This window comes from Hypanus sabinus, chromosome 3 (assembly GCF_030144855.1).
Source record: "Hypanus sabinus isolate sHypSab1 chromosome 3, sHypSab1.hap1, whole genome shotgun sequence".
In the NCBI taxonomy this organism is placed as follows: domain Eukaryota; kingdom Metazoa; phylum Chordata; class Chondrichthyes; order Myliobatiformes; family Dasyatidae; genus Hypanus; species Hypanus sabinus.
In genome coordinates, this window is record NC_082708.1 from 24,569,817 (window position 1) to 24,595,719 (window position 25,903).

Below are 25,903 nucleotides of genomic sequence, written 5' to 3' on the forward strand. Positions count from 1 at the left end.
TTTGGCACCTATGAAACAAAAGGGAAGAAGCCAACATACCCATTGGCACTGATACAAATATTGATCAGAATCAGCATCAAGTTTGTTGTCACTGAAATACACCTGGCGGCCACTTTATTAGGTATGGGAGATACCTAAAGTGGCCACTGAGTTTCTGATATATACGCTGCAGTAGCTCATCTCTTTCAAGGTTTGACATGTTGGGTGTTCAGAGGTGCTCTACTATGCAATGCAGTTGTAACACATGGTTATTTGAGTTACTGTCACCTTCCTGTCAGTCTAAACCAGACTGCCCGTTCTCCTCAGAACTCTCGTTAACAGGGCATCTTCGCTGACAGACCGCCTCTTACTGGATGATTTTTTTTTTGTTTGTTTTTTGCACCATTCTCTAATCTCTAGAGCAGTGGTTCCCAACCTGAGGTCCTTGATTCACGGTATTGGTCCATGACATAAAAAAGGTTAGCAACTCTTGCTCCGGAGACTGGTGTTCATGAAAATCTCAAGAGATCAGCAAGTTATGAGATACTCAAATCACCCTGTCTGGCACCAGCAATCATTTAACTGTCAAAGTCACTTAGATCACATTTCATCCCAGTCTGATGCTTGGTCTGAACAACTAAACCTCTTGACCATGCCTACATGCTTTTATGTATTGAGTTGCTGCAACATGATTGGCTAATTAGATATTTACTTTAATGAGCAGATACACTCAATAAAGGGCCCAAGAATATTGTGAAATTTATTGTTTTATTGTTTTGTGCCAGTGGTACAGTGCAATACATGAAATATGCTATAAATTATAATAAATACATATTAAAAAAGATAAATGAGTAGTGCAAAAAGAGAGCAGAAGTAATGAGGAAGTGTTCATGGGTTCATTGTCCATTCAGAATTCTGATGGTAGAAAGGAAGAAGCTGTTCTTAAAATGTTGAGTGTGCGTCTCTGGGCTCCTGTACCTTCTCCTCGAATGTAGTAATAAGGAGAAGGCGTGTCTTGGGTGGTGGGTCTTGAACGATGAATGCCTCATTTTTGAGAGAGCAACCTTTGGTTTATCATGTACTGCAATACAGTAAAAAAACATGTCATGCACCTTGTTTGTGCAATGCAATCATTACACTGTGCGTTGAAATAGAACAATGTAAAATGCAGTGTAAAAGCTGGAGATGAATTGCGGGCAGGTAGCAATAAAATGCAAGATCGTAAAGAGGAAGATTCTGAGGTCAATAATCTGTCTTATTGTAGAGTCTGATAACAGTGAGTTAGAAGCCGTCCTTGAGGGTCCTGGTGTAACCCATGCAGGTTATCCTCCATTACTGAGGCAGCCTACCTGTTTAATCAGGGCACAGGAGAATGCAGATGCTGGAGTCTGGAGTGGAAACAAACTGCTAGAGGACAGGCAGTATCTGTGGAGGTTGACACTTTGCATCAAGACCCTGCCTCAGTAGTGGTCTAGGCCTCAACCAGATATGTCAGCTATCCTTCTGCTTCCACAGATGCTACCCATTTGTCCCCCACCAGATAACTTGTTGAAACAAATTTCGGCATGAAACTTCTGTGATGTTTAGATGCACTGAGCTCCACTGTATTTACCCATCTCACGAGCACTGTCCTGCTGTTCTTCCATCAGCATTCACTCTTCCTTGCTCCATTGTCCCACAGCAGAAGAGCTTTTGACTCCTCTGCAATATTTGATCAACTCGGCTTCACTTGTGCCGCAGATTTGCCTCTAATGATGTGCCAAGGGTACTAACCTGGTGTCACCTCTGAAGGCAATGCAGCCCTTAATTGCTTCCACCAGCAGAGAAATGGCACTTACGTCCTTCCAGCCTGTCAGTGAGGTCTGTGGATGGGTGTGTTCATCAGGCTATCCCTGGTTAGAATGTTTTCATCTGATTCACTAGCACACAGTACTACAGTGAATAAACTGCATTTGCCATTTCCTATTGTAAGGATTAAAAATTAAAGATTAGCTCTATTTGTCATATGTTTGCCAAAACATGGAGTGAAATGCGTTATTTGCATTGACGATCAACACTATCTGAGGATGTGCTGGGGGCAAGCTGCAGGTGTCACTGTGCCCCCAGTGCCAGCCTGGCATACCCACAACTTACTAACCCACATGACTGGGCATCCAGGAGGAGATCTGAGTGCCTGGAGGTAACCCGCACAGTGGTCACAGGAAGACCATACAAGTTCCCTACTGACAGTGGAGGGAATTAAATCCTGATAACTGGCCCTGTGTGAGTTGCTGAAGTACCAAGGAGAGAAGAAGTTTCTGAAGGAAATGGAGCGATGGACCATACCACGCTTTCCTGTCGGCGGCCATGATCTATGAAGAATAGGAATCATTTCTGGAAAGGAAGTTGGGACAATGTTGCAAGGATTTAGGGATACGTGGAAAAAAGTGGTTACCTGATGGATGAAGAACTATTGAGTTTTGTAAAAAGTCCTTGAATACTTCTGACTGGTCTCAGCGATTCAGGCATTATGCTAACTGCTACACTAGCATGCTGCCTTCCATTGTCTGAAGCCTCCCCAGAATGGATTCAGGGCGCCATTAGGTGTGACTAAACAGAGTTGAATTATTTTTAAATTGATAATTGAGACTCCCCAAAGCCATTCTTAAGATGATTCAGTTTTTAATTATTTTAGAACAACAAACACCAAGTTGGCAGTATCATAGGGGCACACAGAATGGGAAACAGGTGCTTCGGCCCAACTGGCCCACGCGACAAAGCTTCCCATTTGCCTGCGCTTGGTAACGTTCCTCTCAAACTTCCCTATCCATGTACCTGTACAATTGTCTTTTAAATGATAATATGCATCCCTCAACACTTCCTCTGTCAGCTCATTCCATGTACAGGCCACCCTCCGGGTGAAAAAGTTGGGTTCCTATTAAATCATTCCCCTCTCACCGTAAACCTGTGTCCTCTAGTTCTTGATTCCCCATCCCTGGGAAAAAGACTGTGTGTATTCACCCTAACTATGTTCCTTGTAATTTTATTCATAACACTGCACCATCTCCTATGCTCCGATAAATAAAGTCCCAAAAGTTCCAGCCTGTTCAACCTCTCGCTATAATTCAGTTGCTCAACTCCCAGCAATGTTATTGTAAATCTCCTCTACACTCTTTCCAGCTTAATGATGTTTCCTGTAGCATGTATATTTGGTACTGTGTCAGTATGCTATCAAAGTGTGTTCATTGCAATGGTGTTCAACAACCAAATGATGGCATAATGTTTAGTGCAGTGCTTTACAGTGCCAGTTTTGAGATCAGGGTTCAAGTCCCACTGTTGTCTGTGAGGAGTTTGTATGTTCTCCCTGTGACCGCGCGGGTTTCCTCCAGGTGCTCTGGTTTCCTCCCTCAGTCTAAGGAGGTACGAGTTAGTATTTGTGAGTTGTGGGCATGCTGTATTGGCACCAGAAGCATGGTGACATTAGAAGGCAGCCCAGCACAATCTTTTCTGATCTAATTTGACGGAAACATCACATTTCACTGTATATTTCGATGCGTATGTGACAAATAAAGTTCATCCAATCTGTATTGGTCTCTGCTGTTCCTTTGGATTCACCAGCTGCATGTAGGTGGGGGGGCAGCTAATTGGACAACAGCCTGCTCCCCATATTGTTCTGTCCTGACTTGCATATCATGTGGACAGCTGGGATGCAACATTCATCTTTGACCCCAACCAGCAGAGAGAGGACCTCATCATCGTGCTTTTCAAGGATCATCAGAGAATTATAATAATGTAGTCATCCTGAGGTTGTCTTCAAATTATATACACTTAAATAGTAGAACATTATTGTGCAGAAAGAGACTGTTCAATCCATTCTCTCCTAGGTGGCCAGAAGCCTCTTAAATTAATCCCGTGTATCACACATACCCATTCTTCTACCTTTGCAAGAATTCAGTCTTAATTTAAGTGGTATAACTATAACAAAACAGAAATAAATCTCCGTGCTGAAAGATACAGTTAAGCTCCAGTGCAGCAAAGTTTCCCCTGAACAACAGTCCAAAATATAAGACTGTTCTTGATGCCTGTGCCCATGGTATGATCGAATACACACAACTCCCAAGATGCACCGGTTAGAAATTTAACATGCAATCTAAAAAGGTTCCTCAGAAAGCAGTGGTTAAACACATGGAACAACACACACAAAATGCTGGTGGAACACAGCAGGCCAGGCAGCATCTATAAGGAGAAGCGTTGTCGACGTTTTGTGCCGAGACCCTTCGTCAGGACTCATGGGTCAACTTATGCCTGCAATATCTTATTGCTCAAACAACCCTCACAATCTTTTATTCTTATCCCTACATATGGAGCCTGAATATTTTGGTCTTTATTTTTGGTTCTTTTTAGAAATGTCCTTTTGGTTATTATCTTTGGTTAAGTAAGGTACGGTGAAAGCATCAATTTTCAGTCTCCATAACACACTATATTACTAACAGGGACATAATACCCTCACATACAAGGTCTCCCAACACCAACCACCTTTTTCACCTGCCTCCCACTTTACCACTCACTGTGTATTTTATACATATCACTAGCATGCCTTTGGCCAGTGGACATATTCTGAAGAACAGAGATGAGTGAATCCAGAAGGCACAGTCACAGAATTGAGGGACGTCCGTTTAGATCAGAGCTAAGAAGAATTTCTTTAGCCAGAAGGTGGTGAATATGTGGAATTCATGGCCACCTCTGGCTGTGCAGACCAAGTCACTGGATGTATTTAAAGTGGTGGTCGACAAGTTCTTGATTAGTAAGGGTGTCAAATGTATAGGGAGAAGGCAGGAGAATGAGGTTGAGGGATAATAAATCAGCCATGATGGAACGATGGAGCAGAATCAATGGTCCAATTCTGCTCCTATGTCTTATGGGGGTTTTTTGGTCCAAGAAAGGGGATAAAAAGTTGTAGATAAAGGAGAGTGGAGAATTGAGGTTCCAGTCTGATCAGTCACACTATTATTAAACGGTGAAACAGGACAGGCTCAAGAAGCCAAGTTGCTTCCCGCTGTTCCTATCTCGTGTCAGTTTGGCAGAGTAAACAACAAATTAGCTCTGTACAGTGATCACAAGGAGTGCCCACATATCTCAATACTGCAAGACACATGCAGAAAGCAACAGGTGCAGTTTGCACTACAGCAGCATCGGAGTGCGCACCTCACACCACTTTTAAAGCCACTTTGACACCAGTGGTACAGTTACAATCAATCCACTTACTTTGTAGATGATAGATGGTTCATCCTGGGTGCTCTAGCCGGGAAGGGAGTAAAGCGGCGGATGAATTGCAGTCCAGGTAAATTTAATGGGATTATACTGGAAACCAAAATAACAGCTAAATCCATTGATTTTTTTTATTAAGAGGTTAAATATTTGTTCACTTTTCCTTCCAGTGGATTTCTTCTCCACTCTCCTCTGTACAAAGCTGCCTAGCTGGTAAAACTGCTTTAGGAGCGAGGAATTTTTTTGCTTGGAAAGCTGGCTAAAGAATCAGGTTCCAGAACACTTCTGTAATGGAAAATTCCTTCCTCTGAGTTTTAAATTGGTGCCTGAACTCATTTAATCGAGAATCGTTTGCTTCTCACTCGTGGGGTGAAAGGCTTGCTTTTCTGTTAAATGTTCCATTTCTTTCCCAGAACATCCCAAAGGTCTTTATAACTAATCGAGTGCTCGCCATTATAGAGGGCACTGCAGCCCATTTGTAGACAACAAACTCCCATAAACTCCTGTGTGCTAATGACTGGATAAGCTATGGCTTAGAAAAATTGATTGAGGGTTAAGTATTGAATGGAATGCCAGGGATAACTAGAGTAACACACACAAAATGCTGGAGGAACTCTGCAGGTCAGCCAGCATCAATGGTAGGGAGTAAAAAGTCGACGAATTGGGCCAAGACCATTCATCAGGATCATAAACGTTGACTCTTTATTCCTTTGCATTAATGCTGCCTGTCCTGCTGAGTTCCTCCTGCATTTTGTGTGTGTTACTCTGAATTTCCAGTATCTGTAGAATCTTTTGTGTTTGTGCCAGGGATAAGTATCCTGCTCTTTGGCAGAATAATGGCGTGGATCTCCCATGTTCACCTGAGAGGTAGACAAGCCTCAGTCTATCACCTCATCAAAAATGGCATCTTTTTCTGAGCAGGACTCCCTCAATAACCTGGATGATTTTGCTAAAATGTTTTATGACATTAACATTTTGAATTAGGAATTATTATTAATTATTCAGTGGGTTACTGTCTGTTTGTGCCATCCTAAATACAAAATGCAAAGTCCTGAAGTTTCCTGATGAACCATATTGTAAGGGTACATTGGTTCAGAACACACTCACTATCATTGAGAAGCATTTGGAAATAGGGAATAAATACTGACCCTGCAAACACACACAACTAGAAATATCGTTTTTAAATCATACACGCAGACTACTATACTTAAAGAATCCTATATAAATATTAATAAGTAGTTATTCAGCTAAGTATTGAGATTAAGTAGGATGTTTTGAAATGTATGAATTTGAGATGCAGTCATGGCAATGTGGAGGAGAGAGTAAGTGAAGCAAGAAAAGCATCGGACCATTTGTGTGGGTGGAGAGTGTCAAAGCAGACAGGGAGTTAGAGATGTACTCTTATTAGCAGCCTCTAAATGTCAGTGTTCTCCATAATCCAGAATAGAATTGGAACTGATTTATTATTGTCACCTGTACTGAGAGACCATGAAAAGTTTTTCTTGCATACTGTTCATAGGAATCAGATTGTTACATAATGCATTGAGGTAGAACAGGAATAAAACAATGACAATACGGGATAAAGTCTAACAGCTACAAAGAAAGCTCCCTGCGGGTAAATAGTAAGATGCAAAGCAGATCGTGAGGTTAAGAGTCCAATTTACCATTGTAGGAAATTACTTAATAGCCCTATGTTCTTGAGCCTGGTGGTACATGTGTTCAGACTTTTGCACCTTTTGACCAATGGAAGAAGGGTAAAGGGAGGATGTCCAGGGTTGGTGGGGGCTTTGATCATTCGGGCTGCTTTACTGAAGCACGACGTAAGAGTCCACAGAGGGGATGTATACACTGACTTCCATGTCCTTTTTGGAAATCAGTGTTTGCTGTGACAAATTTTGCGGCAGTTTCACCTCTGGATCTGATCACTGTTAGTTCACCTCCTATAGGCTTCAGACTTAGCAACACAAAACTCTCGGCAGATGACCCACTGTCCAGAGAGTTATCCTGGATGTTTGAGCCAATATCTTCCCCTCAACCACCTCCATCAAGACATAGGGTATTATCTAGTCCTAATCATATTGCTGCTAGAGGCATCTTGATACCTACCAATTGGCTACCACATTCTCCTTATAGCAATGGTTCTGAATCGAAAGAACAAGATTGGTTTACTACGCAGGTTTGCCCCACTATCTGAAAGTAGAGCGTTCCTATGAAACATTTCGTAAGCCAAAATGTAAAGCGAGGAAGCAATTACCACTAATTTATATGGGAAAAAATTTTAAGCGTTCCCAGACCCAAAAAATAACCTACCAAATCATACCAAATAGCACATAAAACCCAAAATAACACTAACATATAGTAAAAGCAGGAATGATATGATAAATATACAGCCTATATAAAAGTAGAAATATTGTATGTACACTGTAGTTTCACTTACCAGAATCGGGAAGATTTAGCCAAAACCGATTTGTTGGAAAAAATTGGCACGTACATGCATGCGCACACACCTGCCCACGCACGGTTTTATGGTCATGGTAGTCTTTCTCAGTTTAAAGTTTAAAGCGGGCGCCTTTTTGCGTAAAAGCAAAAATCCTCTTCAGATTTATTTCGGTTAGCAAAACAGGTACTAAAGTAGGTCTTTCGTAAAAGCGAAGTGGCGTAAAGCAAACTTTCATAAAGTGAGGGACACCTGTAGAGTGATTTAGGAAGTGATGTGGAACTCACTGTATAAGTACAAACACAAATGATTCTGCAGATGCTGGAAACCTTGAGCAATAACTCAAAGTGCTGAGTGCTGGAGGAACTCAACAAGTCAGGCTACGGAGGGGAATAAGTAGTCACTGTTTTGGGCTGACAACCTTCATCAGGACTGGACAGGAAGAGAGGATAAGAAGATGAGGGCAGGGGAAGGAATACTAGCTGCCATGTGATGGTGAGACCAGATGAGGGGGAATGAAGTACGAAACTAGGAGGCGATAAGTGGAAAAGATGAAGGGCTGAAGAAGAAGGAATCTGATAGGAGAGGACAGTAGACCATGAAAGATAGGAAACGAGCAGGGGAAATGGGGAGGTGTGGAGAAGAGAAGGCCTGAGAGAGTAACCAGAATGGCAAATGGAAAGAGAGAAGCAGGGAAAGGGGAGAAACTGATGAATACAGTTCCTTCTCTTTTCTCAGATTATGGAAGTTATTGAAATTGAAAGGAACTTGATAGAGATGTACAAAATTGTGGGGGAGCATGGACAGTGGTAAACCATTCCCCATTGCAGAGGTATCTATAACCAAAGGGCATAGGTTCAAGGTAGGCAGCACAAGGTTTAGAGGGGATATGAGGAAGTTTGGCAAGAGATGTGGAAGTCAAAATGTTAGAGGAACTCAATAAGTCATGGCAGCACCTCTGGAGGGGAAGAAACAGTTGATGATTTGGGTCGAGACCCTTCTTCGGGACTGGAAGGGAAGAAAGCAGAGTCCAGAAAAAGTAGGTGAGGGGAAGTGAATGAGTGGAAGCTGGAAATAATGGTTGAGGACAAAGATCGGTGGTGGGAGGGGGGGGGAACAGTGGACCATGGACCATTGGGAAAAGTGGAGGACCAGCAGGCACCAGAGGAAGGTGATAGGTTGTATGACTATAATACTCTAAAACTTACCTTCCAACGTGAGGAGAAAATGGATCAGATTTGGTACCTCTAGCATTTCTGACATTTTAATGTTTTTAGTACATGTAGCTGTACAACCTGTCTTACACAGAAAGAGATGTGGTTGACAGGGAGGACCATCGCTGTTTGGACTGACTCCTGGCCTATGGTCAGACTATGTGCTGAGATCGGTTCAGTGGTTACATAGAAACAAAGAAAACCTACAGCACAATACAGGCCCTTCGGCCCTCAACGTTGTGCCGAACATCTCCCTATCTTAGAAATTACTACCTATCCTCCCTCACACACTGTCTCCAAGCTTTCATTATTTGTGAGCCAACGGCCTCTTCCCCAGTCTCTTCAGTTCAGTTCCCACCCCCCAACAATTCTAGTTTAAACTCTCCCCAGTTGCCTTGGCAAACCTCCCGGCCAGGATATTTGTCCCCCTGGGTTTCAAGTGCAGGTCACACCTGCCCCAAAGGAGGTCCCAATGAAATCTGAATCCTTGCCCCCGCTCCAATCCCTCAGCCACACATTTATCCTCCACCTCATTCTATTCCTATACTCACTGTCGCGTAGCACAGGCAGTAATCCTGAAATTGCTACCTTTGCGGTCCTGCTTCTCAACTTCCTTCCTAACTTTCTGTAGTCTTTTTTCAGGACCTATTCCCTTTTCCTATCTATGTCATTGGTACCATAGGTTCTCCCTCCCACTGCAGGATATCGTAGACGAGATCTAAAACTTCCCGGACCCTGGCACCCGTGAGGCAAACTACCACCCGAGTTTCTTTCCTGCATCCACAGTCTGACCCTCTAACTATAACCCCCTACCACTACTACCTTCCTCTTCCTTTCCCTACCCTTCTGAGCCACAGGTTCTTGGAGCCTGAAATTTCAGGTTTTTGGAGTCTGAAATATAAAAAAAAGCTGAGTTATAAAACAAACAAATAAATTTCTCAGCTGCTGTGCTGCCTGCCTGGCTTTGTTAATCTACAGCAATTTAATATGGCTTGTCGAGGTTATATTATTCTATCAAGTGGATGCACGGTCCATTAATCCAGTGTTTTAGTCTTTGTTGTACAGTCCAAACAACTGCAATGAATTATCATGACTGAAATGCAAAACTAATGTAAACTAATAAAGAAAGAAAATAAATTGTATGCAAAGCTGAAGTCGGCATAATACGGAAATACAATTTAAATACACTCCATCTTTTTGAAAGAGTGAGATAAATGCATTTTTAAATAGGGACCTGTTTTATTGAATGTCATAGACCCAATGAAAATTATAAAAAGGTAACTTTTTGCTTAAACTTAAGCTTCATTAGAAAAAAAAGGTTTGAATTTTCAATCGCTATTTAAAAATAGGTGAAGAAGGAATCTGTCCTTAATCATTCTGAGAACTCATTGTTTAAACTAACTATGCTGAAAGCTCTTCATAGACACCTAACACTGCCTACAACTCCTACAAGGCAGCACCAAGAAAGCACCTTTATTTTTACAGCATCTTTCATAATTCCTGATGACTGAAAATAGATTGTAAATAATTTTATATAAATTCAGATTTATAAATACGACAATTTTTATTAGGTTTTATGACGATGTATGAAACAAAGGAGATTGCAAACAGCAAGTTCCACAAGCAGTACTGAAGTAATGATCTGAAAATCTCCCTCACTGTTATTGATCAAATTTCAATGTTAATTTATTATCAAAGTACTTGTATGTCACCAGACACAACCCTGAGATTCGTTGAAATAAATGCGCCTACTGGGTGTTGAACCAGTGTGCAAAAGACAACAAACTATGCAAATACAAAAGGAAAGAAATTAAAATAATAAATAAGCAATAAATATTGAGAAGGGGAAATGAGTGGTCTTTGAAAGTGAGTCAATCAGATGATGGGGGAAAAGAAGTTATCCCCTTTGGTTCAAGAGCCTGATGGTTGAGGGGTAATTACTGTTCCTGAACCTGGTGGTGAGAGTTCTGAGGCTCCTGTACCTTCTTCCTGATGGCAGCATGAAGAGAGCATGATCTTGGTGATGGGGTCCCTGATGATGGATGCTGCCTTCCTGTGACAGCGGTCTGTGTAGACGTGCTCAGTGGTGTGGGGGGGGGGGGGTGCTTTACTTGTTATGGACTGGCCCATCTCCAGTATTTTTTGTAAGATATTCTGTTCGAGGGCATTGGTGCTTCCATACCAGGCTGTGATACAACCAGTCAATATACTCCCCACCACACGTCCAGAGAAGTTTGTCAAAGTTTTAGATGTCATGCTGAAACTTCACAAGGAATTAGAGGCGCTGCCATGCCTATACGAAGTAGTTATGTCACCATATATGTCTGAGCTTCATTTCCTTGCAGGCATTCATAGTAGAACCAATAGAATAGAATCAATAAATAAAAGACTGACAAACAACCAAAGTGCAAAAGAAGACAACTGTGCAAATAAAATAAAAAATAATAATACTGAGAACACGAACTGGAGTCCTTGAAAGAAAGTCCGTAACATGATGGTTGAGAGTTGTCCACGGTAAGGTGATGTGTTGCAACGATAGTCAGTTCTACTGTATCACGACTTCAGGGATGTGTGTTCATTACTGCCTGTGTAAGGTTTGTATTTTCTCCCTGAGACCGTGTAGGTTTCTTCCCTTTCCTCCCACATCGCAGAGTATAGTCAAAAAATTTAAAAGGGGATTGACAGGCATGAGAGGGAGAACAGCTTTGAGTTGTGCAGGGTACTAAAATCCATTGAATGAAATGTGGGTGTCTCCTCTATCCCTGTACTTGTTTTGATGTTATGTTCATGTTTACAGTTAGCCTACTCTTAACCTCCCTGTTCACTGGCACTTAGACTCAGAGTCCTACAGCAACATGTCTTTCAGTCCACCATCTCCCTGGTGACCCTAGTGTTGACATTCAATCTGTATACTTCTATTCCTTACATATTAAAATACCTGTCTGAATGTCCATTAAACTTAATGATTGTATTCAATTCCTCCACCACCTATGATAGCTTGTTCCAGGTATCAACCACTCTCTGTGTAAGTAACACCACTTCCCCTTCAAACCCCCTATGAAACTCTTCCCCTCACCTTAAAATTGTGATGTCTTGCTTTCGATACTCATACACATGGTCAAAAGAGAAGTCAGCCCTACCCTATCTACCCTATCAGGTCTCTAATAATTTTATATATCTCTTTTGCATCACCCTTCAGCCTCTCAGCCCCAAGGAAAACACATCTAGACAATCAGATCTTTCCCCATAACCTAAATGGTCACATCCAAGTTACCGCCTGGTGAAACTCCACTGTACTTGGAGTAATCTGTGCATTTTTGTTGTTACATCCTTCCTGTTTGCGCCAACCAGAAATTTACACAATATTACAAGTACAATCAAACTAATGTTTTACATTCCATTGTCTAACCGATCTGTGAAGGCAAGCAATGTCACTGCCTACTTCGCCACTTTCAGGAAAATGGGGACTTAAAGCCCCAGGCCCGCTTGTTCAACAAAATTCTATAGACCCTACATTACGGTGCATGTCAATTCCTATTTGACTTCCTAAAATGCATTTCCTCCCACCTGTCAGAATTAATTTCCATCTTCCAGTGCTCCACACAAAATTTCCAACCGCGCTGTAACCTTAGATAAACTTCTTGGCTAATCACAGACACCGTCAGCTTTCCTGCAAACTTACAAATCAGATCTCTGACATCCACATTCAAGTCATTAAAATAAACTGCAATCAAGAGTTAGAGGCCCAGTACCAAACCCTGTGGTAAAGATTTGGTCCGAAACATTAACTGTTATACCTGCCCTCCATAGATGTTACCCAATCTTAGACCCATAAAACACAGGAGCAGAATTAGACCATTCGGCCCATCAAGTCTGCTCCACCCTTCCATCACGGCTGATTCCAGATCCCACTCAACCCCATACACCTGCCTTCTCACCATATCCTTTGATGCCCTGACCGATCAGGAAATGATCAACTTCCACCTTAAATATACCGACGGACTTGGCCTCCACTGCAGTCTGTGGCAGAGCATTCCACAGATTCACTACCCTCTGGCTAAAAAAGTTCCTCCTTACGTTCTGTTCTAAAGGGTCGCCCCTCAATTTTGAGGCTGTGCTCTCTAGTTCTGGATAGCCCCACCATAGGAAACATCCTCTCCACATCCACCCATCTAGTCCTTTCAACATTACGTAGGATTCAGAGATCCCCCTGTGTTCTTCTAAATTCCAGTGAGTACAGGGCCAAAGCTATCAAATGCCTCTCATGTGTTAACCCCTTCATTCCCAGAATCATCCTCATGAGGCACCACTGGACTCTCCAATGACAACACATCCCTTCTGAGATATGGGGCCCAAAACTGTTGACAATACTCCAAGTGTGGCCTGACTAGTGTCTTATAAAGGTTCAGCATTAGCTCCTTACTTTTATATTCTATTTCTCTTGAAATAAATACCAACGTTGCATTTGCCTGCTTTACCAGAGACCCAACCTGTAAATTAACCTTCTGAAAGTATTGTACGAGGACTCCAAAGTCCCTCTGCACCTCATCTACTCCACCGTCAGATCCCCACATCCCTTAAACTCGAACTTCATCTACTCCAACACTTTCCAAAGCAATGAGGTCAGACTAACTGGCCTATAATTTCCTTTCTTTTGCCCTCCTCCCTTCTTAAAGAGTGGAGTGATATTTGCAATCTTCCAGTCCTCTGGGACCATGCCAGAATCAAGTAATTCTTGAAAGATCATGACTAATGCATCTGTTATCTCATCAGCAAACTCTCTCAGGACTCTGGAATATAGTCCAAGTGGTCCAGGTGACTTATCCACCTTAAGACTTTTTGGTTTGCCTACCATTTTTTCCTTTGTAATAGCAATGGCACTCACTCCTGTTCCCTGATACTCATGGACCTCTGGCACACTGCTATTGTCTTCCACCGTGAAGGCAGGTGCAAAGAACCCATTAAGTTCATCTGCCATTTCTTTGTCCCCCATTACTACCTCACCAGCATCATTTTTCAGTGGTCCGATATCAACTCTCACCTCCCTTTTACTCTTTATATAACTGAAAAAACTTTTGGTATCATGCTTTATATTGTTTGCCAGTCAGCATATTTCATCTTTTCCCTTCTTATGGCTTTTTTAGTCGCCTTTTGTTGGATTTTAAAAGCTTCCCAATCATCCAACTTTTGCTACCATATATGTCCTATCCTTGGCTTCCATACAGTCCTTAACTTCACTTGTCAGCCACAGTTCTGAGTTCCTCGAGCATTTTGTTCATGTTGCTCAAGATTTCCAGCATCTGCAGAATCTCTTTGTGTTTTTGGCCCTGCCTGTGTCGGCCAGTGCCTATAGACATAAGAGCTTCTATTTCCCTGGGTTGAAGAATGAACCTGAGGCAGAATTATGGTTCAAGTCCCGGCATTAGTCGAGATCAAACTGCCTGCCTCTGTTAAAACAGTGACCTTAGTTTTATTTATATTATGTTTCCAGTTTGATGCCAAACTTAAAACTTAAATTACAAAAGAGAAAATCAAAAACACAAGAGATTCTGCAGATGCTGGAAAGTCAGAGTGACACATACAGAATGCTGAAGGAACTCTGTTTCTCTAACTTACAGTAGTTTTTCCCACTTTCCCTTCACTCTTCTTTCATTCCCCACTCAGCTCTCCTCTTACCCCTTTTACTTCTTCTCACCTGCTTGTCACCTCCCTTTAATACCCCTGCTCCTTCCCTTTCTCCCATGCTCCACTCTTTGCTCCAATCAGATTCCTTCTTCTTCAGCCTTTTACCTTTTCCACCAATCACCTCCCAGATTCTCACTTCACCCCCCCTTCCCCCTACCCACCTGGCTTCACCTATCACCATCTAGCTTTTACTCCTTCCCTCCTCCCCACCCTCTTATACTAGCTTCTGCCCTCTTCAGTCCTGATGGAGGGTCTTGGCCTGAAACATCTACTGTTTATTCCTTTCCAAAGACCTGACCTTCTAACTTCATCCAGCATCTCGTGTGTGCTCCACAGAATAAGCAAGCATTTATGGGATTTATTCATGGTAATCGCTCCGGAAAAAAGATCCCTAACGTTTGCCGGTTGTTATTGTTTCAGGTGCTACATAAGGAGGAGTATGCACACTGGCTAGAAAACCGGTTGGAGGCAGAATCTTCTGTTGAAAATCGAGACGAGCTCCTGTACCAGTCAGCAGTCTGTTTGGAGACTGACCTTCAGCTGTTAGGTATGAGATAGCTGCTGTGTGTTACTGTGGGCCTTAGATAAGCTCATCTGTGCTTTTGGATCTTAAAAGTAAGTAGTTAGTAAAAATGCCCATGCAGTGTGTCTACAATTATGCATCTGTGGAGACTCTGATAACATTTGGGGCTCTTCCACCAAACCGACTATAATGAGGTTTCAGTGGAATACAAAAAAATTGGGTAATAAATTATATCAATTAATAAAAATCAGGTCTTTCCAGAGCACAGTCGAAGTACATCTGTCCTGTTTCCATACATCACTTGAATCTTTAAAATGGCTACAGAGAATGCCAGTGGTATTCAGCAGGTCAGGCAGTGTCTGTAGAGAGAGAAAACCAAGAGTTGATGTTTAAAGTTAACAACCAATCATCAGTACCATTTTCATGAACCATTAACTCAATTTTTTTCTGTTTGCAAATGCAGCCTGGCTCGCTCAGTATTCCCTGTTTGAATTTCAGGTTTTTAGCATCTGCAGTTTGATTTTTGCTTTGCATTTAATTTTGTTACCCCAGTCTTTCACTATTTGAGAAAACTGGACAAATGTCTATAAAAATGTTCAGGTGTAAGCATGTGACTGAAAGAGTAGAGTATTGGGTCTTACTATAGACAGAGTAGGGTTTGTTGCGTGCATTTTGTGCTGAGATAGGAAATATTCCTGAACCTAAGTTTATGCAAGTATTCCTGAATAAGAACCCATGTACAGAGACATCGTTTGCCATGATATGTGAAATCTTGTCCAGCACTAGGATCCTGTTATGTTGGTGATCCATAACATGTCCTAATCATGGAACTGCTGCGAAAACCGTTGATCAAAGGTTCATTTACTATCAAAGCTTGTATCCATTAGCAATGCTGAAATTTGTCTTCTCCAGATAGCCACAAAACAAAGAAAGAACATGAACTCTCACTTGCCTTCCACATTTGCTTCGATGTCTCAATCTTCCTTGAGGTGTTAATCAGCAATTAATAGATGCCTTAATCAGCAAAATGTAATAAAACATCGGCCTGTGTCTGATCTTGAAGTTTCTTCACAACGAGGCCATCCGAGTATGCGTTTACTTTCCGGAATCGTCCTGGAGAGAGCAAAACACTGGATCACTCAAGCATCTCCAAACTGTAAATCGCAGGCGCTAACAGTCCCAGAAACACATTTAAGGTGAAAAACACGACAAAGAAGTAAAATCGACATTTTCATGAGCTATCCAGAAGATGCCGACCATGGGAGCATTATACACCAGCGCCATCTTGACCGGAACTGGTAGAGGGTAAAGCAATGCCAGCATCTTTACTCTCAGTCAAGGCACTTACGTCTTTAGAGATACAGCACAATTACCAGCCTTTCCAGCACAGCAAGCAATTGCACACATATAACCAATACATTTACTAACTCGTACATCATTATGAGATCAGATTCATTTCTTACTCACATGTACATCAAAGCATACGGTGAAATGTGTTGTCTGCGTTAACAACCAACGCAACGTTAAGATGTGCTGGCGGCAGCCCGCGGGCATCGCCACACATTCCAGTGCCGTCAGAGCATGCCCACAATGTTCAGCAGGACAACACAGGCAACAATGCCAGCAAAATTCAAAAATAAATCACAGACTAAGTGTAAACAGTATCAAAGCTATTTAAAAATAAAAATACCTTTACTGTAAACTGAGATTATTAAAGCAAATGTAACTCAGCTAATTCTTCCTTTCGCCTGCCTTATGCTCTCCATTGAGACTAATTGGCCAAAGTACAGGATGTACAGGATTTAAGGACAGATTCCCAGCATAAATGCAAGGAGTTGCCAGCATTTCCCTGGACCATCAGTTGCCCAGTATTGGGAAATAGCTGGCGGAATTTTCTCCACAAGTGTTTGGGATGTCAGCCTTCGTGCAGGAGTTCTGAACTAGCCAGCACTTACTTGGAAGGGATAAAATCAGCACTATTATCCGAGAAAGTGAACAAAATCCCCCAGATCTGTCCCATCCATTAACTGAGCTGTAAATCTGTATGGGGAAATGATAAATCAGGATTCATGCCACAACTACTTGTGTCAAGCTGCCAGCTGAGTATAGAATGATGAGGCTGGTTGCAAAGCTAAAATGATATGGATAGGTTCATAATAGATAACAGTGATTTCTGATCTGACCAGATAAACTCACAAACTGGAAAAGAGCAATTTTTCTGTTATTTTTGAGATGTATTATGAAATAATAGACCATCATCTTCAGTTTTACCAGCAGAAAGTGGCTAGGCAGCTATTTTTCTAACTGCATTGTATTTTAATTTAATAAATTTCCCTGAAGGTCAAATCTCATGTGGATAGGGTGGTGAAGAAAGCTTTTGGTATGCTGGCCTTTATAAATCAGAGCATTGAGTATAGGAGTTGGGATGTAATGTTAAAATTGTACAAGGCATTGGTGAGGCCAAATTTGGAGTATTGTGTACAGTTCTGGTCACTGAATTATAGAAAAGATGTCAATTAATATAACGGGTTCCTGCCGAACCTGGCAACTGTGCTCCACCCCTTGAACTCATCACTACAGATCAGGAAGAAATTGCAATGAACAAAGCACTGTGAGGTGGTGATGCACCATCGATAACTCACTCTGAGACGTAAAGGCGAGATATCGGCTTCTATTGACTGGAAGAAGGAACAAGCAATGAGTGACCACCATACTACATCCTGGAGACTGAGAGGCCAGGCTCAGGCCTTGATCGCCTTTATACCGGGGTCAGTGGGAGGATCCACAGGAGCAGTCAGCAGGGGGCATGTCCAGACAGGTGTATGTAGTTCACCACAGGTGGCTTTCAAAAAAGTAAAGGGATTGGTGACGTCAGACACTGTACTTGCACATTATGATCCACGTCGTTCAGTGAAGCTTGCCTGGAACGCCTCTCTTCATGGTATAGGTGTAGTCATGTCACATGTTAGGAATGATAGAAGTGGACATCCCAGAGCCTTTGCATCGTGTTCCCTTACCGCTGCAGAGAAGAGTTACACAGAGGTTGACAATGAGGCCTTCAGTCTGCTTTGGGGTGTGGAACATTTCAACCTGTACTTGTATGGGAGAGTGTTTAACCCTCATTATTGATCAGCAACCACTGGCGTCCATTTTCCATCCACCGAAGGGTGTTTCACTAACAGCAGCAGCAGAAAAGCAGGGACGAGCTCTTTTTCTTGGAGGACACAATGACACAGTCGAATTCAAGAGGACAACTAATCATGGCAATGCTGATGAATTTTCCTGTTTACACTTGGACAAGGAAGTACCTGAAAAAATTTACAAAAGAGGACACTCTTCTTGACGTATTCTCCTTAATGCAATTCCAAAGTCTCCCCTATTATGGTGGAGATGATCCAAAGGGAAACCAGAAAAGTCCCCACACTGTCTCAGGTCTACATGACCACCAAAATGGCTGGAACACCAGTGTGCAGCAGAAGCTACAGTTACCCCATATTTACCAGCGCCGGAATGATCATATTCTTGATGGAGGTTACCTTATGTGGGGACTGAGAGTTGTTGAATTATCTGAGAGCCAAAGTGTTGGAGGAGCTACACGCCAGTCATCTGGGCATGAGATGAAAGTGTTGGCTCGAAGCTTTGTCTGGTGGCCTGGGATAGATCATTGAATCGAGCAGCTTGCCGGGCACTGCTCAGGATGCGAGACATCCAGAAGACGAGTGTCCAGAGCTGTCAGAACCACTTGCTGCAGACCCAGAGTCAACACCTACAACCACCACAGGGGAGACCCCGGAACCTGAGATTGTTTCACAGCCACAAGTCTCACCTGCCAGGCAAAGTGACCTCCCATGTCAGGAAAAATGTTATCCCACAAAAGCAATATGCTACATATTGAGTTGAAATGCATTCTTGCATTCTATATTGAGTTGGAGTTTATAGCTAGGCTGGAAGGAGTGTTATGTATTTAATATTTCAGTAATATTGTAAATATGTTGTTTGATTAATCATTCTTTGTTGACCTAATTCATTACAAGTTATATGCAAAAGTACGTGAATGGCGTGCATCATTACGTCCCCACATCATATATGTGTGTGGCTCTCTTAATGTATAAATTAAACTAAGGCATGCGATCTCCCAGTTTTTTTTTCAATTAATTTTATGTTTTGATGTACAAAACATAACATGCAGAGCAAGAACAACAATGGTGCAGCAGGATTAAACTTTTTACTGAGTCACGTTAGTAACGGTACACACAGCGCAACTCATAGCGCGGGAGATATGAACTGGGCCCTCCGAAAACCTTTCCAAAGTTATCCTTCAGTGGTCCTACTACATACATGCGGAGCAAGAATGAAAATGGGGCAGTAGTTTAAACACTTTTACTGAGTCGCATTAGCCACTGTACACCCTGGACAACTTGCACTGTGAGAACCACGAACCGGGCTTGCTGAGACAAAAGGGACTTGCACACTCGAAAGCCCACGCCCAAAAGAGAGTGCCTCCCTGCAAAGGAGGCCCAGTCAATTCACTGTGCGATCAGCCGGCTGCATGTGCACTTGCCACATCGATTCAGTACGGTTCATCGCTCCCCCCCCCCTTTAGGTGGGAGCCTCAGAGGAAGGGAACATGTGAGATAAACCGAAAGTTATTAAATGTCCATCCTGCTTAGAGCTGATCAATTGTTTGCAGATGCACTTGCCACAATCTCACAGTGAATTTGATACAGTTCAGGCCCATCTAGAAATCTGCCCATCAGGCAGCTTTGATGGGATAGCTGGTCTACTCTTGCTCCCTCTTTTCACAGAATGGAATGAGTCCTTTTGCACTTTCCTTATACTGGAAGTCATTTCAATCCCATGTCATATCTCGTCCACTCAGGGGCCACAGGCATCGAGGATCGCTTACAGGAGGGTGTTCCGGAAACGATAGCGAACCTGCGAAAAGCTGCCTTGCAAATATGGGTGCTGACTGGAGACAAACAGGAAACGGCAATCAATATTGCGTACGCTTGCAAGCTCCTCAGTCAAGATGAAGAGCTCCTCACCATGAATGCTGAATCTCAGGTGAGTGTGCGAAGTTTCCACTTCCAACCCAAAGTTACTTCTATTAAAATAGAATTATAGAAGGGTCAGGTTGGATTAGATGACAGTGGAATCTGTCATTTGCGTCAAATCAAATCAGCGAGGATTGTGCTGGGGCAGCCCACGTGTATTGCCAAGCTTCTGGCACCAGCATCTCCATGCCCACAACTTACTAACCCTAACCCAACGTCTGGAATGTGGGAGAAAACCAGAGCACCCAGAGGCACCCCATGCGAGGGAATGTACACAGGCAGCTGCCGGAATCGAACCCCAGTCATCTGCCGCTGCGCTATGGAACCTGGCCGCCGTTAGGCCATTCAGCCCATCATCGCTGGAATTGCTCCTACCAGCTGCAGCACCAACACTTACGCCTTGCAAATTTGGGAATTTCTGCCCACTACATATTTATGTAAATTCATTTTGAAGGGAATCACGAAGCCTACTTTCATAGCACAGTTCGATTCTAACCACGCACTGCAGGAAATGTTTTCCTTATATTGGTCTTATTCATTTCATGTTTATTTGATACTGCAACCTTGAGTCTTTCTCCAAAGTGCCTTCCACTATCCATTCTATCCAGAATCATTAGCATTTTACATTAGTTCTTATAACTCCTGACATTGGCCTTTCCCTTTTCTATTTGGCTTCCTAACTGGTGGACGGCACAATAGCACAGTAGTAAGCTTAACGTTTTACAGCACCAACAATTGGAAGGTTCAGGGTTCAATTCCCACAGGAATTTGTATCTTCTCCCCCTGACTCCAACATTCCAAAAGATAGGGTTAGTAAGTTATAGACTAGCTGTGTTAGCGCCAGAACTATGGCGATACATGTGAGCTGCCCCCAGCACTTCCTCAGACTGTGTTGGCCATTAATGCAAAATGACATTATTCCACTGTATGTTTTGAAGTTTCAATGTACGCGTGACAAATAAGGCTTATGTAATTGCCTCCTCCGCAAACCCCTATCTTCCGTCTCCAGCTTACTTATTCTCCCGTTTGATTCTAACCTCAGATTCCCACCTGACTATTTGCTTTATCTCATCAGCATGGCCATATTTATCTCTTGATTGAAAACTAGTACTTGAAAATAAAACAATATTCCTTAAACAAAAGCTACTGAAAATGTGTCTCTGGTCAGGTTTGATTTTCTCGTATACGTAGTTTAGCAGCTTACAGTTTCTATTTCAGTATCTCTTTTAAGAGCAATAATAGCATTTTCATGACAAGTAGGGAAAATATATCCACACTGAACCAGCTGTGAAGGTAGAATTAAAACCAGTAAAATTTAGAACTATGCAGCAAGTCAAACAGCATGAATGCAGAAAGAAACAGATTGAAAGTTAGAGTATCCTTCTGTATTAATTTAACTTTCCAGCTTTTGTGTAAATCGAAAGCTAGGCAGGTTGTTTGTGATGCATTTAACATAACTTGCAGTTTCAAAATTCATGGGAGAGCTGGTATTGCAAATGAAGAACCGAATAATTTCACTTAGTCCAAAAGCTAACTCACACTGAGGCAGTTTGCAAATGCAGATGAAGCAGGAATAATTAGGGAGCATCTGTTAGTTTCAGCAGATGTCAGCTGTGTGTGCTGTTGCATGGAAGCTCTTCCAAAGCACTGCACTGCTGAACCTAACAGTGTGTACATAAATCCACTGAGTGTTATTCCAAGGAGCTGATGCTAATCCATAAACTCCTAAAAGGCACAGTGGAATGCTTTAACCAGTTTTAATTTTTTTACCTTTGGCATATCCGTCAGAACGTTTAGCAAATAACTATTAGATACAAGACAAGATTTATGAACATGTTGCCAAGACTGGAGGGCCTGAATTACCGGGAGAGATTGGCCAGGCTGAGTCTCTATTCCTTGGAACGTGGGGGAAATTGGGGTGATCTTACAGAAATATTGGGAGGCATATATCAAGTGGACAATAAAAGCACCTTTTCCTCAAGGTAGGGACGTCCAAAACTAGTGGGTGTAGACTTAGGGTGAGAGGGAAGGATTTAAATGGGACTTTTTCACGAAAAGTGTGCTGAGTGTATGGAATGAGCTGCCAGAGTAAGTGGTGAGGCAGATAGAATAGTATCATTTAAGAGGCACTCGAAAAGGCTGATGGATAGGGCATTGCTTAGTGGTATGAGGGCCGATTACAAGCAATTGGACTAGCATGGTGGGCACTACAGATGACCAGGACTCATCAGGCTGAAGAACCTGTATCCATTCTGTATTGCTCTATTATTATACAAAGGAACAGAAAGGAAGCAGAGAGAAATGGCTGTTGTTTGCCTCAAGGCTGCAATAGTGTTGAGAACTAATTACCTTCTTTCTGAAGAAGGTGAAATAGATCAACTTTTGTATGGAAAAGTACTTTTTGATGGAATTTTGGCACTGCTGGGCATTGCAGAATTTTTAACCCATCCCTGATTGTCCTTGATAAATACAAGGGATGCTGCAAATCTTGAGCAACACATGCAAAATGCTGGAGGAACTCAGCAGGTCAGGTAGCATTTACAGAGAGAAATGCTTCGAGATGAGTCAACGTTTCGAGCCGAAACCCTTCCTCGGGACTGGAAAGGAAGGGGTAGGGGAAACAGTAAAAGCAGGCAGGTAATAGGTAAAGCCAGGGTGAGGGGGAAGGGGAGAGTGAAGTAAGAAACTGTGAGAGGATAGGTGAAAGAATTAAAGGGCTGAAGAAGAAGGAATCTGATAGGAGAGGAGAGTGGACCATGGAAGAAGAGAAGGAGGAGGGGCTCTGGGGGAGGTGATAGATAGATGAAGGGAAGAGAAAGGGTAAGAGAGTAGCCAGAATAGAAAAAGCAGAAGGGGAGGGGGAGAAAATACCAGATATTACTGGAATTTCCATTGACCTGAATTGCTAGGACATCAGGATAGTAAAGTCCTGTGCAGTATTTGTGAACCATGAACACAAGAGGTTCTGCAGATGCTGGAAATCCGGAGTAACGCATACAAAATGCAGGAGGAACTCGTCAGCTCAGGCAGTATCTGTGGAAAGGAATAAGCTCCCAGTTAATGTTTCAGGCAGAGACCCTTCATCAGGATTGGAAAGAAAGGGGGAAGAAGTCAGAATAAGGTGGAAGGGGGTAGAGCATTTTGGCAGGTGATAGGTGAAACTGGATGAGGGTGGGTGGGGAGGAGTGATGAAGTAAGAAACGGAAGGGATATGTAGAAGAGGTAAAGGGCTGAAGAAGAAGGAATCCAATAAGAAAGGAGGATAGACCACGGAAGAAAGGTAAGGAGGAAGGGCACTGGGGGAGGTAATGGGCAGGTGAGGAGAAGAAAAAGGGTAAGAGGGTAACCAGAATGGGGAAAGGAAAAAGAAAGAAGGGAGAAGAGGAGAAAATGCTAGCTGTTACCGGAATTGCTAGGCCATCAGTTCAACTTTGGGATTGCGTGTGCACCAGAGGAGGCAAGGATAACATACACCTGGGCAGTGTTGGCAACTCATAAACACATAAGATCCTGCAGATGCTGGAAATCCAACGGAACACACACAAAATGCTGGAGGAACTCAGCAGGTCAAGCAGTATCAATGGAAAAGGATGAACAGTCAACGTTTTAGGCCGAGACCCTTCATCCGAACCCTGTGAACAGTCCAGTTTATTCTGATATCATTTTTCTGATCTCTATTAATTAATCCTACACCCAATGTTCCAGCAGAGAAATTCCTTCGGTCCCATTCCCACTCCTTATCCCACCCCCCCCCCCCCCAGCAAATTATTCTCTCTCATGCCCATCAGCTCCCTGTTAATTCACTTGCCTACTTACTGAAAGCCACCATTTTGTACCTTAGAAAAATAGAGGGCTATGGGAAAGCCTAGTAATTTCTAAGGTAGGGACATGTTCGGCACAACTTTGTGGGCCGAAGGGCCTGTATTGTGCTGTAGGTTTTCTATGTTTTACTTAACAGCCCTTCTTAGGGATATCGGGGGAAACTGAAGGACCGGGCAAGAATGCGAGGGAGAAATCTGCAGTCGGCACCCAGGGTCAGGATCAGGATCAAACTGAGGTCCCTAGTGCTTACTGCTGCACCATTGAGTCTCTGTAATCCTGCTCTATCCCGCAAATGTCTATTGACACCAGGACATATGCTAACTGATTGAACCAAGGAGCGGGATATGCATTTTACAAAGGGTGATTGATTAGTTCGTTGCCTAAGGTAGAAGGAGTCCATTTTAGAAAGCCTAGCACATTTAATTTTCAACATAGTCCCATCCTACATTTATACACTTAGTCCAGCAGTTGTGGAGCATGTGGATCTTGGACCTCCAGAAAGTGTCCACAGATGGGTGATTGATAAGTTCATGGCCTAAGGTAGAAGGAGATGAGTTATACAGCTCTCTGAAGTTAATAACTCATCAGGGGTGATTGATAAGTTTGTGGCCTAGGATAGAAGGAGATGAGTTATTAACTTCAAACTTTCTGCATAATCACTCAAAGAGCTGAACTGCATGTGCTTGTAATGAGAGCTGTATAACTCATCTCCTTCTGCCTTAGGCCATGAACTTATCAATCACCCCTCATATGTAGTTCTATCCATTTGAGGATTCCTTCAATGTTCGAAGTAAATTTATTTTTGTACAACTATATCACCATGTACTACCTTGAGATTTGTTTTTTTGCAGGCATTCACAGAATAAAGAAACACAATAGAATCAATTAATAAAACTACGTTTGCATACATACATTCAAACATAAATAATACTGAGAGCATGAGTTGTAGAGTCCTTGAAAGTGAGTCCGTAGGTTCTGCAAGGTCTCAACCTGAAAGATTGATTATCTCTACCTCCACAGACACTGAACACTGCAGTTTGTTTGTTTTTGCTCCAGATTCCAGCGTCTGCAGTATCTTGTGTCTCCTTTTCTGGACTCTCCTCTGCTGGCCAGTGTCTTTGTATTTATGAGAATCTGTGATGAGACAGCAGCATCATTGGCTCTGGACTACCAGTGGGCTTGTCGGTTGTTGGGCTTGGATGTTCAAAGACATTTGTCTGTTGTTTGCTGTCTAATGAAACATCCTTCACTGATTGAGTGAAGGGAGGATGTACTCCAATCATTTTCAGAGAAAAAACAAACAAGGAAGGATATTTTGAAACCCTGGATTCAGATTTGAGGCCTGCATGTTGGAAAATTCATTGGAAGTGTTTGTAGATGTTAGGGTGAAGGGGAGGGGAAGCAGCTGGCTGACAATGGTTTCTTTCAAAGTCAAACTCAAAGTAAATTTATTATCAAAGTACTACAGTATTGTGCAAAAGTCTTAGGCACATATATATAGAGTGCCCAAGGCTTTTGCACAGTACTGCAGTAATTTTATGTAATGCACTGTACTGCTGCCACAAAAAAAAAAACAAATTTCATAACATAAATGAGTGATGATAAACCTGATTCTGATATGGGTCTCTATTGTGGACCGAGGGTGGGAAGGGGGGCTGGGAGAAGGAATCATGGTTAGGTAAAGGGGAATGGAGAGGGGAGAGAATGGGGAAGCACCAGAGAGACATTCTGTAATGAACAATAAACCAATTGTTTGGAATCAAATGACCTTGGCCAGTGTGTCACGCCAACCCCTGCCCCTGGCACTTCCTCTCTGCCATCCGTTGTGATTGGTGTGTAAATCATAAACCCAAGAGATTCTGGAAATCCAAAGTTACACAGGAGTGCTGGAGGAACTTAAGCCAGGCAGAGTCTATGGAGAGGAATAAAGAATTGACATTTC

The 25,903-nt window shown here is 42.6% G+C and overlaps 1 protein-coding gene across 1 annotated transcript in view; it reads left to right on the forward strand.

Moving 5' to 3' along the window:
- atp10a (ATPase phospholipid transporting 10A) overlaps nucleotides 1–25,903 on the forward strand; it is a 229,342-nt gene that overhangs the window by 170,229 nt on the left and 33,210 nt on the right. Inside the window, exons 11-12 of the mRNA XM_059963855.1 lie at nucleotides 14,983–15,109; nucleotides 19,965–20,149. Coding sequence (XP_059819838.1) covers nucleotides 14,983–15,109; nucleotides 19,965–20,149 — 312 coding nt within the window. The remainder of the gene's footprint in view (nucleotides 1–14,982; nucleotides 15,110–19,964; nucleotides 20,150–25,903) is intronic.